At 39.7% G+C, this 16,829-nt stretch overlaps 1 protein-coding gene across 6 annotated transcripts in view; it reads left to right on the forward strand.

The window, feature by feature from the left end:
* The window catches only part of LOC133611487 (sorting nexin-14-like), a 71,155-nt gene that overhangs the window by 45,214 nt on the left and 9,112 nt on the right, over positions 1 to 16,829 (forward strand). For all 6 annotated transcript variants that reach the window (XM_061968311.2, XM_061968313.2, XM_061968310.2 and 3 more), the window contains 4 exons: positions 1,512 to 1,623; positions 1,833 to 1,873; positions 8,332 to 8,451; positions 16,700 to 16,823. In XM_061968311.2, coding sequence (XP_061824295.1) covers positions 1,512 to 1,623; positions 1,833 to 1,873; positions 8,332 to 8,451; positions 16,700 to 16,823 — 397 coding nt within the window. The remainder of the gene's footprint in view (positions 1 to 1,511; positions 1,624 to 1,832; positions 1,874 to 8,331; positions 8,452 to 16,699; positions 16,824 to 16,829) is intronic.

A 16,829-nucleotide genomic window follows, 5' to 3' on the forward strand; every position in this document is an offset into this window, starting at 1 on the left:
TTGCTTTGTCTTAAGCACATGAGCAGCTGTTGTGCTTGGGTGGAAGTAAGAAACCTTCCTGATCCTCCCAAAGAGGCGCTCCATCCTATTGACTGAGATTCCCTTCTGTGATGCCAAATTCACTACATGTGCAAAGCACCTATCTGTGGTCCCAGTCCTGCCTCATTCTCTGTAATTATTTGATTTTTGGCATTATCACGTGTGACTGGGATATCTTTATCTTCCATTCCTCCACTGCTTGTGTCAGTACCTGCGCAAGGTGACTCTCGTAGAGGGGGCGTATCTTCTCATCTCCCAGTCTGCTGTGATGAAGTGAGCGCATATAGTTCCGCTGGACGTCCACCCGTCTGTCATGAGCGCAACAGATGATGCTCGGGATAGTTCATCCTCAACTTTTTTCTTCTCCTGCTCATAAAGATCTGGCACAATCTTATTGCTGAAGTGGGTGCGCGACGGGATGTCGTAACGTGGTTCAAGCACGTTCAGCATGTGTTTAAAACCCTCGTTTTGCACAACCGAGTCTGCACTTATAAACACACCGATTCAATGGCGGGGGCGTTCAAGCTCCTCCGTTACTCCGCTCGCCATGACCACGCTGTGTGTGGACTGAACGTGACAACAACTTTTTTTTTTGTTTCATATATCAAACCGCGGATCACGTGATCCGCGGTTTGATATATGAAACAAAAAAAACTTGTGTGCCTCATCCCCTCCCCACACCCACACACACACACACACATAGACCGCGCCTCTTTTCTTCTCTCCGGCTTGTGACAGAGGAAGATTCAGAAGAACGACACCGCAGCGCTTCTGTTTCTAGCCGATACTACATCAAAAGTAACGTAAAATAACGCAGTAACGCATCATGTAGTAACGGTAACTAAATTACTGAATAAAAAAAAATAACATTAGATTACTAGTTACCGCCGAAACTAACGGCGTTACAGTAACGCGTTACTTTGTAACGCGTTAGTCCCAACACTGGCTGTATGTATACTTTTGACCCAGCAGATTTGGTCACATTTTCAGTACACCCATAATAAATTCATAAAAGAACCAAACTTCATTGATGTTTTTTGTGACCAACAAGTATGTGTGCTCCAATCACTCTATCACAAAAAAATAAGAGTTGTAGAAAGTATTGGAAACTCAAGACAGCCATTACATTATGTTCTTTACAAGTGTTGATTGATTTAATTAGGTAATAAAAGTTTTTATGATGTGGCTATCAACTGTGTACTTTGTAGTTTCCACTGTAACTCATCTACTACAATACAAAGCTTATTTTGTTTTGAAATTGCAGGTATTTAAATGGTTAAACTGGCAAGTCATTGGGCCCCAGAACAAACAGAACCTCTAAATTGTGTCATTGAAAAACCCCCAATGGTTGTGAAATGAGGCCAACATCTGTCTTTTTCATATGACAACGTACTAGCAGCCAAAATGAGTGTCCTGGTTGTCGTATTGCTGGCTTTCACTCAACGTCTCCTCTTGTGTGCTGTTCTGTGCAGAAACTCCTGCAGCACCCCGAGTTGAGCAACAGCCAACTCCTGGCTGACTTCCTGTCCCCGCACAGCATGGAGTCTCAGTTCTTGGACAAGATGTTGCCCGACGTAAACCTCGGTATAATATAGCGATGTATGTGTTTGAGGTAGAGAATGTGACCAAGTGCCAGTGAGAGGGATTATATTTGAATAGGAGAAGCTGTGTGCGTGCGTGCGTGCGTCCTGACCTTGTCTTGAAAGGGAACGTTATGTGTGACTCAACCAGAGGCAAATAGCACGATCCGACATGACCGTTCATCACTGACATTAATTATGCATGTTTTACAGGGAAAATCATTAAGTCCGTTCCCAGCAAACTGATAAAAGAGGTGAGTAATACATTTATTGTGGCATGTGTGCAACTTTTAGTACAACAATTAAGAAGTGCATGACTATGATTGACTCCCTTGACTGATAACATCCAGGCTGTGCAACTGATTTAAACACCCCCGCTGTGTACATGCAAGGCTTCAATCTCTTTATAACTTTTTTACCTGCTGTCGCTTCCCCAAATTTCTGTAGTCTGTTAAAGGGGAACATAATCACAATTTCAGAATGGTTAAAACCATTAAAAATCCGTTCCCAGTGGCTTATTATATTTTTCGAAGATTTTTTCAAAATTTTACCCATCACGCAATATCCCTAAAAAAAGCTTCAAAGTGCCTGATTTTAACCATCGTTATAAACACCCGTCCATTTTCCTGTGACGTCACATAGTGAAGCCAACACAAACAAACATGGCGGAAAGAACAGCAAGCTATAGCAACATTAGCTCGGATTCAGACTCGGATTTCAGCGGCTTAAGCGATTCGGGGTTTGTACATAAAAGAAATGTAACACAATGGGCATGATTTACTAAAGGTTTTCGTGTACTAAAACCCATGCAAAATTCATAGCACGTGCAAAGCTGATCTTTTAAACGTGTGCAAAGTGGACTCTGTCTGCTAAGTGAGCAGAATAAGGCGTGCAATCTATTTTGTGTCTCTGTTTTCATCCATCCATCCATCCATTTTCTACCGCTTGTCCCGTTCGGGGTCGCGGGGGTGCTGGAGCCTATCTCAGCTGCATTCAGGCGGAAGGCGGGGTACACCCTGGACAAGTCGCCACCCCATCGCAGGGCCAACACAGATAGACAGACATTCACATTCACATCTGTTTTCATTAATATGCAAAATATATGCTGATCATCAAAACTCGCACAATATGGGAGGAGAAGATGCAAATATCATTATTTAGCTCGTGCAATGTGATTTATCAACACTCACCATCGCTTTGCTGGCACTATATTGCGTTTTATTTAGCACGTGTCAGAAGGACGTGGAAACTAACTGTTCCACACACGGCCACAGGATCAGGTCTTGCGCTACACAGACAGACAAGAATCCTCCGTCCTATATGTGTTTCAACATTTTGGGTGGGAGAAATTAAAAATATTAAAACAATTTTTTTCAGCTATATAATTTTCTAATTGTATTAAGGGGCAAATTAAAACAAATTCAATTGATGTGTTTTGGTGTCCTTGAGTATTTTTTAATGATGTTCGTTTTTTTCCACATATAACTTATAGTACAGGCCAAAAGTTTAGACACACCTTCTCATTCAATGCGTTTTCTTTATTTTCATGACTATTGTAGATTGTCACTGAAGGCATCACAACTATGAATGAACACATGTGGAGTTATGTACTTAACAAAAAAAGGTGAAATAACTGAAAACACGTTTTATATTCTAGTTTCTGCAAAATAGCCACCCTTTGCTCTGATGACTGCTTTGCACACTCTTGGCATTCTCTCGATGACCTTCAAGAGGTAGTCACCTGAAATGGTTTTCACTTCGCAGGTGTCATAGTTTTGATGCATTCAGTGACAATCTACAATGTAAATAGTCATGAAAATAAAGAAAACGCATTGAAATGAGAAGGTGTGTCCAAACGTTTGGCCTGTACTGTACATTAATAAAATATTACATATGAAAAAAAAAAAAATCCTGAAGTATGCATTTTTGCGTATTGAGCAGAGTAAGTGCAGCCTCCCTCCCATGCACCTTCAGCGGTTAAAAAAAAGAGAAGTGGTTTCAGTAGATGTACTGCACAACTGTTTCTTAAATGCACATAAAAGGGGTAAATGTCCTCTGTGTGTTTGAAAACACGTCAAAACTTAGGAGCATGGTAAGATGAATGTGTAGTAAATAAAAGTATCTCTGTGTTGATGCCCCGTTTAGCACACGCAACATCTTCATGTAAATAAAGCGGTCTGCATTACTTTTCAATTGCACACGCAGTCTTAGTAAATCGCACACAACACGCCAGTTAATAGTACAACTATTTAATCGACACGCTGATTACTGCGTGGTATTTGGATCTTAGTAAATCAACTGTAGTTACTGACAGTGGGTTTCTGAAGTGTTCCTGAGCCCATGTGGTGATATCCTTTACACACCGATGTCGCTTGTTGATGCAGTACAGCCTGAGGGATCGTAGGTCACGGGCTTAGCTGCTTACGTGCAGTGATTTCTCCAGATTCTCTGAACCCTTTGATGATATTACGGACCGTAGATGGTGAAATCCCTAAATTCCTTGCAATAGCTGGTTGAGAAAGGTTTTTCTTAAACTGTTACAATTTGCTCACGCATTTGTTGACAAAGTGGTGATCCTCGCCCCAAAGTGGTGACCCTCGCCCCATCCTTGTTTGTGAATGACTGATCATTTCATGGAATTTACTTTTATACCCAATCATGGCACCCACCTGTTCCCAATTTGCCTGTTCACCTGTGGGATGTTCCAAATAAGTGTTTGATGAGCATTCCTCAACTTTATCAGTATTTATTGCCACCTTTCCCAACTTCTTTGTCACGTGTTGCTGGCATCAAACTCTAAAGTTAATATTTATTTGCAAAAAAAATTTTTTTTTTATCAGTTTGAACATCTAATATGTTGTCTTTGTAGCATATTCAACTGAATATGGGTTGAAAATGATTTGCAAATCATTGTATTCCGTTTATATTTACATCTAACACAATTTCCCAACTCATATGGAAACGGGGTTTGTAGTATATATCTGTATCATGAATCAATTTAAGTGGACCCCGACTTAAACAAGTTGAAAAACGTATTCGGGTGTTACCATTTAGTGGTCAATTGTACGGAATATGTACTTAACTGTGCAATCTACTAAGAAAAGTCTCAATCAATCAATCAGGTGAAGAAACACTATCACAGGAGCCGTCTGCACAAAAACCACGGCCACAAGGACGCTGACAAAAAGCGCCCTCACAGCCATGGCCCATAATCCCTGATGCAGAGGGCTCCCTCTGAGGAACGGTGGAAAGTAAAAACAATTAAACTTGTAATATAGTAAGAACCATGACTAGGAATAAAGGATACAAATAAGTAAATCATATTATGATATATTATAAAATATATATATATATCTACTGTATGTATGTATATATATATATATATATATATATATATATACAGTGTTTCCCACAGGACAGGCATCTATTTGTGGTGGTGTGGTCGGGGGGGTTACGGCAGCGGCGATGACCAAGAAGAACGCGGAGTTGGAATATAATTACGGTACAACATTTTATGTACATATTTATATACAGATTTGAACAATTAGTGATTCACTGAAATATATTTATTAATTGTGGTTCTTACAAAAAATATATCTTATAAAAGCTAAAATGTCTTTTAAAGCTCTGCCCCTTTAATTAGTGAATACTAAATAATTTAACTTTAGCCTACTACTACAACCATATTATTTACCAGCAACATGAAGTGAAACGGAGGCAGAGGTGTCCTGCCACAGTCAGTCAACCTCCTCCTCCTCCTGCTGCTGCTGAACAGGTCGCACCTGTGGTCCGGACTGTAGGCCTACCTCCTCTCCAAGTCGAGCCCTTTTCGGCCGTTGAAAATATTTTTCTATACTCATCTGTGTGAAGGAGTGAACATCCAACATTAGAATTTATTACTAACGAGCAGAAGCGCTCTATGTACAGTGCCGTCTAACCTTAAGCGGCAGCAGCTCAACACATGCAGGGTTCAACGTTAAGGTTTTTTCTACTTGCCCGACTTCTCAAATCTACTTGCCCCAATATTTTTACTTGTCCTGCCTAGGTTTTTTTCTGGCTGTGTAGTGCTCATGGCTTATATCTTACTAAAATCCTTCCCGTTGACTATTTACAACACTACACAGTATTTATTATTATTATTATCTATAATTACATTTAAATGGCATTGCATACATGTAAAATTAAATGCTATTTCACATTATTTGACCAGTAGCAGTTACACCCATCTGAACAGGTCAGCCACATGTTTAAAGCACGATCACAGTTGAAATCTTGAAATGAAGGGCCTTTAATGGCCAAAACATTAACCTGGACAACATTTTAACAGCTGGTTGGCTCAGATTTTATTCTTTTCATTGCATTCACATGCTGCAGTGGACAGTGGACAATTTAGCTTCAGTCCATGTGTGTTTATTGACAACATGGTTATAACCTGGACACGTTAGCTCGTCGGTATTGTAACACGTGACTGTTACTACGTGCGTCTGCAACGGGCCACGAGTCAAACAGCGGCGGTGTTAATGAAGCAGCGTCAGGCTGCTCACCGTCAGTGAAACGCTCGGTGAAATCACGGATTAACGTTAAATATATGACGAGCCGCGAGCGATGCAGCTATAACCTATCTACTAGTGATGGGTTGATGAAGCGTTTCGACACATTGCAAAACTGTATTGATACTGTGTCGATACTGTGCCACTAAATACTGACATCTGCTGGACATTAAAAATCCCTACAGGCTACCTATGGACCGACTCAACTGACACTGATTTTATGACCTAGTACAGTGGTTCTCAAATGGGGGTACGCGAACCCCTGGGGGTACTTGAAGGTATACCAAGGGGTACGTGAGATTTTTTTTAAATATTCTAAAAATAGCAACAATTCAAAAATCCTTTATAAATATATTTATTGAATAATACTTCAACAAAATATGAATGTAAGTTCATAAACTCAGTGAAGCACAAGCTCAGGTTTGTCACTAAAATGTCTGTCAAAAAGAACTGTGAAAAGAAATGCAACAATGCAATATTCAGTGTTGACAGCTAGATTTTTTGTGGACATGTTCCATAAATATTGATGTTAAAGATTTTTTTTTTTGTGAAGAAATGTTTAGAATTAAGTTCATGAATCCAGATGGATCTCTAATACAATCCCCAAAGAGGGCACTTTAAGTTGATGATTACTTCTATGTGTAGAAATCTTTATTTATAATTGAATCACTTGTTTATTTTTCAACAAGTTTTTAGTTATTTTTATATCTTTTTTTCCCAAATAGTTCAAGAAAGACCACTACAAATGAGCAATATTTTGCACTGTTATACAATTTAATAAATCAGAAACTGATGACATAGTGCTGTATTTTACTTCTTTATCTTTTTTTTTTTCAACCAAAAATGCTTTGCTCTGATTAGGGGGTACTTGAATTTAAAAAAAAATCACAGGGGGTACATTGCTGAAAAAAGGTTGAGAACCACTGACCTAGTATATACAATAATATAAACCAAGTCATTGTATTTCATTTAGGATTATTTCATAACTTCATTTAAATAAAAATATATTTTTTGTCTTTTTTAGATACAGTCAATAAATAATATGAACATGTATCATAACATGGAAATCTAAGAGAACGTGTTGTGAATGAGGATGCTTGTGGACCTGGAAATTATTATTTATTTATTTTTACACATTTTTATTAAAAAAAAAACAGTTTTTCCAACGTATACAATTTTAGACGCTTTCTCTTCTTAGTTATTATTTCTCCGGCTGTAGAAAAGACCTGCTCACAGGGCACAGAGGAGGCGTCAGTGCGACACAGTTCGCGTATCGGTCACGTGACCAAAACAGCTCATGATCGGTCACGTGACTTTCTAAAAGCGGTACGCGCACCGACACAGGGTTTCGCTCTTTGAGCTCGACGCATGCGCCGATGCATCGGTGTTGCCGGACCCATCACTACTATCTATCTATAACACCTGTAAAAATGAAGCAATGCTACCACGCTAGCAAGCGTTAGCTAGCCGGCTATGAGCCACCAAGCTGCTAACTGTCGCCAAAAGGCACCATTTAAGTTTTTTTCCCCATGGCATCCTGGATCAAGGCTTTCAGCAGCTTTTGGACGTTTGAGGTAGAAACGTAGGAAGCGCCATCATTATGAAAAGTAGCCGGCGAGTATTTTGATTCCGTCTGTCCGCCCGTCCCTCTTCTTCTTCTTCTTCTTCTTGCTATTGGCGGAGTTACAATGCATAGTAGGCTACCGCTACCTACTGCACCGGAGGTGTAACTACAAGCAACATTCACAGACAGTCCCATTGCTTTTATGAGCGGTCGAGCGAGTCAAAGGCCGAAAAATCCATTTGTGGCGGACGTAATTCTTTCGTGGCGGGCCGCCACAAATAAATGAATGTGTGAGAAACACTGATATATATATATATATATATATATATATATATATATATATATATATATATATATATATATATATATATGTGTGTGTGTGTGTGTGTGTGTGTGTGTGTATGTGTGTGTGTGTGTGTATGTATAAACAGTAAATATATAGTAAATAAATAGAACCAAATAAAATCTAGCCTAATAAGATAAAAAGGAAGGTCCTTGTGAGTGCCTCATTAGCTTCTACTACATCCCAAAATAGACTGTATATCATATATCATTCCTACTTTCATTCTGTAATTGCCTGCTGTCTTTGTTCCATCAGAAAGGGCAGCATCTGGAGTCTTTCATCCAATCCTTCTTCAACTCTTGTGAGTCCCCCAAGCCCAAACCCAGCCGGCCCGAGCTCACTATCCTGAGCCCCACTTCAGAAAACGATAAAAAGGTTCGGAACTCTTTTAATTTCTTTCTTTCTTGCTTCAGTCACCAGGATGGCTTTCTAACTCTTTCACACAGCAGGCGAGGCCTCTGGGATTTACCTCATCAAATCCAGATGGTTTCCGGCTAATTCTAATGCCTTGCCTTTTCTAGCTTCAATGGTGCCCTGGGCCAAGGTGGCATCGCTGGTTATATATCGCATAGGCTACCATGTAACAATAACTTATTTTATCACATAATTTCCATAATATGGTATCCATAGAGTTACTTTTCATTTTCCCTCGTTTTTCAACATTTTTCCACCTAATTGCTCTAACTTTCTCCTTTTCCATGTTTTTTGATGCATAATTATCATCCTCCACTGTCGATACTTCGAGTAGTCAAGGCTAAACCAATTCATACTGACTCATTATTGGCTTGTTTTTGTTATTTAATATATAGTGTTAGAAGTGTGTGTGGGGGCTTTCCCAGTATGCCTTGTGTTAGTACACCGAGTGAGATAGTGTTTTTTGTTAATAATAATAATAGATTTTATTTGTAAAAAGCACTTTATATTGAGTAAACAATCTCAAAGTGCTACAGTGTATTAATAAAAATAAAATAAAATAAAATAAAAAAGATAATAAATAAATAAATAAAAACTAGAACAGCCAAACAGCTACAGCTAGTATGCACATCTAAAACAAGGCTTTTTTTTTTTAAAAGAAGGGCTTTTAAGCCTTTTTTAAAAGCATCCACAGTCTGTGGTGCCCTCAGGTGGTCAGGGAGAGCGTTCCACAGTCTGGGAGCGGCGGAGCAGAAAGCCTGGTCTCCCATTGTTCGTAGCTTTGTCCTCGGAGGTTGGAGGAGGTTAGCCTGTCCGGAGCGGAGGTGTCGTGTGGAGGATTTGGGGGTGAGTAGTTCTTTGAGGTAGAGGGGGGCATTTCCATGGAGGCACTGGTGGGTTAGCAGGGAGACCTTGAATTCAATCCTGAGTGGAACAGGAAGCCAGTGAAGGGATTTGAGAAAAGGGGTGATGTGGTCATATTTCCGCACTCTCATCAGGATTCTAGCAGCACTCTTCTGTAAGTACTGCAGCTTCTGGGTGTTCTTGCTGGAGATCCCAACAAGAAGCACGTTGCAGTAGTCTAATGACTCTCTGCTCTTCTGAGCTGTGTTAAGTGCTGCTAAGTCTCTGCTAAGATGCAATTGACATATAAAAGAGTTCATCTTTAAAACGAGAGGACGTTTGCATAGGGCTGTTACATCAAGCTCAACACAATATGTTTGAGGATTGAGACTTTTGCTGTATGTTAGAGTTTTTGAGTATGGCTTTAACCACGTCATCTGAGCAGTCGGGGTGTTCTGATCAAATATCGCATATCGGTCCAATGTCAGCAACAAAACAATTATTGGATTGCATCTAAAATCGCCGATGTAAGCGCTGCGATGCAAGCAGTGCTGCAGCGCACTTACTTGTACAAAGCCAGTTAACATCAAGAAGTCTCCAATAAACACACACGATTGGTCTTTTCATGTATTTTAGTGAAGTAATTTACAAAATGTTAACATAGTAAGCTGTAGGCTACAAGGAACTTGCAGCTACCCAACAGCTGAGCACACAAGCTAGACATACGTAGTAATAAGTGTCCTTAAAAGATTGCAGTCTAAAACACATTTGTCAATATAAACAAGCATCACTTAATTATAGTTGCAAAGTCTCCAAAGCACAATAAGCACATTAGAAAGTATCAAGTAACAAATGTGTCTGCATCATTCAACTTAACTGCATCAGGAGCTTAACTTAATGCATTATTGTGGCCAATAGTTGTGGGCAAAAAACAATTACTTAAAGACTGCACAGGTCTATTCCAGATGGTTAATGAAAAAATAGGTTTGTGGTTTTCATACCTACCATTTTTAGGGATGATGTTTAATAAGAAATTATCGAGTTCGAGCCCATTATCGAATCCTCTAATCGAACTGATTCCTTATCGATTCTGTTATCGAATCCAGATTGGTTGTTGTATATGGAAAAAAAACCACATTATTTGGTTTAACAAAAGCTCACTTTTATTTTATAAGAAAGAAATAAAATAAAATAAATAAATAAATATTGACTGTTACCCCCCTAAAAAATTTAAATAAATAAATATTGACTGTTGGGCAGCACGGTGGAAGAGGGGTTAGTGCGTCTGCCTCACAATACGGAGGTCCTGAGTAGTCGTGAGTTCAATCCCGGCCTTGGGATCTTTCTGTGTGGAGTTTGCATGTTCTCCCCGTGACTGCATGGGTTCCCTCCGAATACTCCGGCTTCCTTCCACCTCCAAAGACTTCACCTGGGGATAGGTTGATTGGCAACACTAAATTGGCCCTAGTGTGTGAATGTGAGTGTGAATGTTGTCTGTCTATCTGTGTTGGCCCTGCAATGAGGTGGCGACTTGTTCAGGGTGTACCCCGCCTTCCGCCCGATTGTAGCTGAGATAGGCTCCAGCGCCCCCCGCGACCCCGAAGGGAATAAGCGGTAGGAAATGGATGGATGGAATATTGACTGTTGTTACCCAAAGTATATTAAGTGGGATTTTTCAGAAAAACAAATATATACAGTAACACAAAAACAACCTGTCTCTGTGATCACTGTAGGTGAATAGCCATGCCTTGAGGCGTTTTTTCCGGTCCATTATTTTTGCTGCTTGTGTGACATCACAGGAAATGACGTAGTAGTCATTTTCCTGTTCCACAGGGCATTTCTTGTGGGATGGGATTCGAATAAAGAACCAACTCTTTTTCTTTACTTTAGTGGCCTCGATAACGGGAACCGGTTCTCAAAAAGGGATTCGAGTCCATGGAATCGGTTATTTTCTTATCGAACGGTTCTTTTCTTATCGAACAACCGGTTTCGAACATCATCCCTACTACCATTGTTGTCTGAGCAACTTCACTTTATCAAGTTTTTTCTAACAATCCACACTACAAAATAATAAAAGGATGTATGATTAATGCTGACATTGTATAACATCAGAATCAGTATGAGCCAATACTCAAGGCTCAAGTATTGTTATCGTATTGGAAGTGAAACATTTGTATGCTGTAGAGTGTGTCCATTTGACACACATATTCTGACCTGATACACGCTGACACTTAACACAAATCTATAAATCGTTTTCCCCCTTGTTGTTGCGGTGCCTCCTAATGAATTCCCCCCTTGGCAATTGGTAGTGGTAATAGCAGGACTGTAGTATATTGATTTCTAATTTAGTTGTCATAAAACAAAATAGACAATTTAATGGCAGTTGTATTTTTGAAATAGGCAAAGTTTTAGTTACTAAAGTTATTTTTATGGTACGATTTGATGTACTTGTACTTCCTGGTGATTCAAAGTATGGTAATACAAGCATACTGTTATTTCCTTCATATACAGTAGTGGCATTACTCAACTGCAGAATCATCTGTTAGGGGTAAGGTGGCAATTAGAGAGAAGGGCTTTATTCGTATAGTTCACATGTTTATTATAGGATTAAACACAAACAATTAGTGATATTTAAAATCACATTTCAATATAATGTGGATTATGTTATGACTCTCTGGGCCTGATTTACTAAAGGTTTGCGTGCACTAAAACACGTGATGGCACATGCAAAGCTGATCTACTAAACATGTGCAAAGTGGATTGCGTCTGTCAAGTGAGCAGAATTAGGCTTGCAATCCATTTTGCGTCTTGTCGTCATTAATATGCAAAATATATGCTGATCATGAAAACACCACAGTAAAGAGAAGATGCAAATTTAGCTACACAGCACACGCAATGTGAATTAGCAACACTTATCACCGTCTTGCGAGCACTCGTTTTATTTAGCACGTGTCAGAAGGACGTGTAAATTGGCAGTTCCGCACACAGCTGCAGAATCAGTGCTCGCACTGCATAGTCAGACGATGGACAGACAAGAATCCTCCGTCCTACTTGTATGTCAACATTTTGGTGGACGGTCAGAAATAAAAATATTAGCCATATCGTCTATTCAGCAATTTCATTTGATAATTTTATTGCTGCTAAATGACTTATGGTGCTGGATAAAATGAATCCAATTGATGCGTTTTGGTGTCTGCTAGTGTTTTGGTAATATAGTGTATATTATAGTAATATATGTCCTAAATTGAAAAAAAAGTATTTGGCCACCCATCCAAATGATCAGAATCAGGTGTCCTAATTACTTGGCCTGGCCACAGGTGTATAAAATCAAGCACTTAGGCATGGAGACTGTTTCTACAAACATTTGTGAAAGAATGGGCCGCTTTCAGTGATTTCCAGCCTGGAACTGTCATAGGATGACACCTGAGTAACAAATCCAGTTGTGAAATGTCCTTGCTCCTGAATATCCCAAAGTTAACTGTTGACTTTATTGTAAGAAAATGGAAGAGTTTGGGAACAACAGCAACTCAGCCATCAAGTGATAGGCCACATAAACTGACAGAGAGGGGTCAGAGGATAGTGCAAAGAGGTCGGCGACTTTCTGCACAGTCAGTTGCTACAGAGCTCCAAACTTCATGTGACCTTCCAATTAGCCCACGTACAGTATGCAGAGAGCTTCATGGAATGGGTTTCCATGGCCGAGCAGCTGCATCTAAGCCATACATCACCAAGTCCAATGCAAAGCGTGGGATGCAGTGGTGTAAAGCACGTCACAACTGGCCTCTAGAGCAGTGGAGACGCATTCTCTGGAGTGATGAATCACGCTTTTCCATCTGGCAGTCTGATGGACGAGTCTGGGTTTGGAGGTTGCCAGGAGAACGGTACATTTCGGACTGCATTGTGCCGAGTGTGAAATTTGGTGGTGGAGGAGGAATTATGGTGTGGGGTTGTCTTTCAGGAGTTGGACTTGGCCCCTTAGTTCCAGTGAAAGGAACTTTGAATGCTCCAGGATACCAAAACATTTTTGGACAATTCCATGCTCCCAACCTTGTGGGAACAGTTTGGAGCGGGCCCCTTCCTCTTCCAACATGACTGTGCATCAGTGCACAAAGCAAGGTCCATAAAGACATGGATGACAGTGTCTGGTGTGGATGAACTTGACTGGCCTGCACAGAGTCCTGACCTGAACCAGGTAGAACACCTTTGGGATAAATTAGAACGGAGACTGAGAGCCAGGCCTTCTCGACCAACATCAGTGTGTGACCTCACCAATGCGCTTTTGGAAGAATGGTTGAAAATTCCTATAAACACACTCCGCAACCTTGTGGACAGCCTTCCCAGAAGATTTGAAGCTGTAATAGCTGCAAAAGGTGGACCGACATCATATTGAACCCTATGGGTTAGGAATGGGATGGCACTTCAAGTTCATATGTGAGTCAAGGCAGGTGGCCAAATACTTTTGGCAATATAGTGTACCTTCTACATGAAAATACATCTTTCATTTTGCATTTTCTTGCATTTTAGTCAATCCAGATGCACGAATGCGCTAGGGATGCGATCCATAGCCTTGTGCGCTGAATGTGAAAGTGAAAGAAAAGTGTCAGATAGGGTCAGTGTGCAGATGTTTCTGTTGTCTGGATTACAAATCAGAAAATGTTTTACAGTATAGATTATGTGTTCTGCTGGTTCAACACCTCGCACACATGATAACATGAATGTGAAGAAAATGATTGTATCTGTGGTAAAAGCACCGTTGGCCCGAAAAATCCTCATTTAAATAAGGCTCTGCACCACTTTTCAATTGCACATGCATTGTTAGTAGATCACACGTAACATGGCCAATTATAGTACACTATTTTATTTTTTGCATATGCTGTCTACCGCGTGTTATTTGGAGCTTAGTAAATCAGACCCTATATGTTTTTTAAACAATGTTTTATTACTAGAGTCTCAAATAATATTATATTTTGTGGTTGAACATTTATTTTATTTAGGGGAACTGCGCTTTTTTGGAATTTTGCCAATCATTCACCATCCCTATTTTTATGTATTCTAAATCACAAAGTAACGCTAGCAAGAGGTTGCTAACAATGTAGCTAATTATATTATTCTGCCTAAAAAGCCCTCTAAAAACATTCAAAAACTGCCAATAACACTCCATTTACTTGCTGTGACCTGAATTATTAGCAATATTGATGTTCTGAGAGATAATGCTGAGGAACTATTTTTAGTAACACGATGGTTTGATCACGAAGGGAATAACTACAGCGCTTGACCTACTGAGCTGCTGCATTGCCCCTGAGTTGGTAAAAGTTTGTGCTTTAATAATCATGTCCTTCACCTGCATAGTAGAAGATTGTGGCCATAAACTGAGAAGTTGGTCAATTTTGATACTCAATATAATCCCAAAGACATCGCTAAGAAGACTCAACAAGATGCTTGTTTGTTTCAAGCCTTTTTTTTTTTTACCTGAAGAGTAAGAGTTATGATGAATTTATCATCTAAACAGGGAACACAAGTGTTGTGCTGAAAGATATAAACGTCCCGTCAGGCGGCGTCCCAGAGCAGATCTTGTAAGTGAATGTTTTATTAGGTTTGTATTATTTTCTTGTTTAGCACTTAGCACTACTGCTACATGATGCTTAGTGTTTCATAGATATGCTTATCACTGAGCTTCTAAAACTTGTCTCGTCTTCCCTATATTCAGGCTCAAAAACATTTGATTATGGATCATCATTTGTCCCAAAGTAGTCGTCTTTGGTTTTCACAATGTTTGTTTGTCATGATTAGTAGTAGTAGTTGTTGTTGTTGTTGTAAATGGAAATAGCAAATGTTGTGATGCACTGCCAAAATGTTCTGACAATGCTTAAAATGACCAAAATACGGTAAACATTACATGTTATCATGAATGTGCCTGTTACTACATTACATATATACTTACAGCATGTATATAAAATGTTGATGGAGGTCCAAAAGGATATTGATTAGAGCCGTGTTTTTCAGCCACTGTGCTGCTGCACACTAGTGTGCCGTGAGATACAGTCTGGTGTGCCGTGGACGTCTATCTAATATTACCTATTTGGGTTAAAAATATTTTTTGCAAACCAGTAATTGTAGTCTGCAAATGATGTTGTTGTTGAGTGTCGGTGCTGTCTAGAGCTCGGCAGTGTAATACTCTTCCATATCAGTAGCTAATTGCTATGTAGATGTCGGAAACAGCGAGAGGCAGCGTGTAGGTAAAAAGGTGTCTAATGCTTAAACCAAAAATAAACAAAAGGTGAGTGCCCCTAAGAAAACGCATTGAAGCTTAGGGAAGGCTATGCAGAACAAAACTAAAACTGAACTGGATACTAAGTAAACAAAAACAGAATGCTGGACGACAGCAAAGACTTACTGTGGAGCAAAGACGACGTCCACAATGTACATCCTAATATGACATGACAATCAACAATGTCCCCACAAAGAAGGATGCGGTAAATATCGCTCAAAGGAAGACATTAAACTGCTACAGGAAAATACCAAAAAAGAGAAAAAGCCACCAAAATAGGAGCGCAAGACAAGAACTAAAACACTACACATAGGAAAACAGCGAAAAACTCAAAATAAGTCACGGCGCGATGTGACAGGTGGTGACAGTACACCTACTTTGAGACAAGAGCTATGTTGATGCATGCTTGGTTATGGTTTAAAGTCATATCCAACAATTGTGACAACGACTTTTTACTGTCAACTGAGTTTCGTTTTTTAATGAGTTCTGCTGGTGCTGTGCCTCCGGATTTTTTCAACACAAAACATGGGCCTTGGCTCAAAAAAGGTTGAAAAACACTGGATTAGAGGCTCGGCAGAGTAACCGTGTAATACTCTTCCATATCAGTAGGTGGCAGCCAGTAGCTAATTGCTATGTAGATGTCAGAAACAGCGGGAGGCAGCGTGCAAGTAAAAAGGTGTCTTATGCTTACACCTAAAATAAACAAAAGGTGAGTGCCCCTAAGAAAAGGCATTGAAGTTTAGAGAAGGCTATGCAGACCGAAACTAAAACTGAATTGGCTTCAAAGTTAACAAAAACAGAATGCTGGACGACAGCAAAGACTTACTGTGGAGCAAAGACCACGTCCACAATGTACATTCTAACATGACATGACAATCAACAATGTCCCCACAAAGAAGGATAAAAACAACTGAAATATTCTTGATTGCTGAAACAAAGTAAATGCGAGAAATATCGCTCAAAGGAAGACATGAAACTGCTACAGGAAAATACCAAAAAAAGAGTGTTTTATAGTCAAAATTCCCCCCAAAAAGTGATGTTCCCCTTTAATATTAATGTTTAAGTTAAGTTTTGAATTGGTTTAAATCCATCTTGCAGCTCTTCAATGACCTCTTCAGGAACAATGCCAACCGATCCGATATGGTAGAGAAGAGGCACAACCTGAACTATTTCATGGAAATCCTCACTGTTGATGGGGTGTACGACTATTTATTGTACGTGGGTAAGT

Source organism: Nerophis lumbriciformis, linkage group LG08 (assembly GCF_033978685.3).
Source record: "Nerophis lumbriciformis linkage group LG08, RoL_Nlum_v2.1, whole genome shotgun sequence".
NCBI lineage: Eukaryota > Metazoa > Chordata > Actinopteri > Syngnathiformes > Syngnathidae > Nerophis > Nerophis lumbriciformis.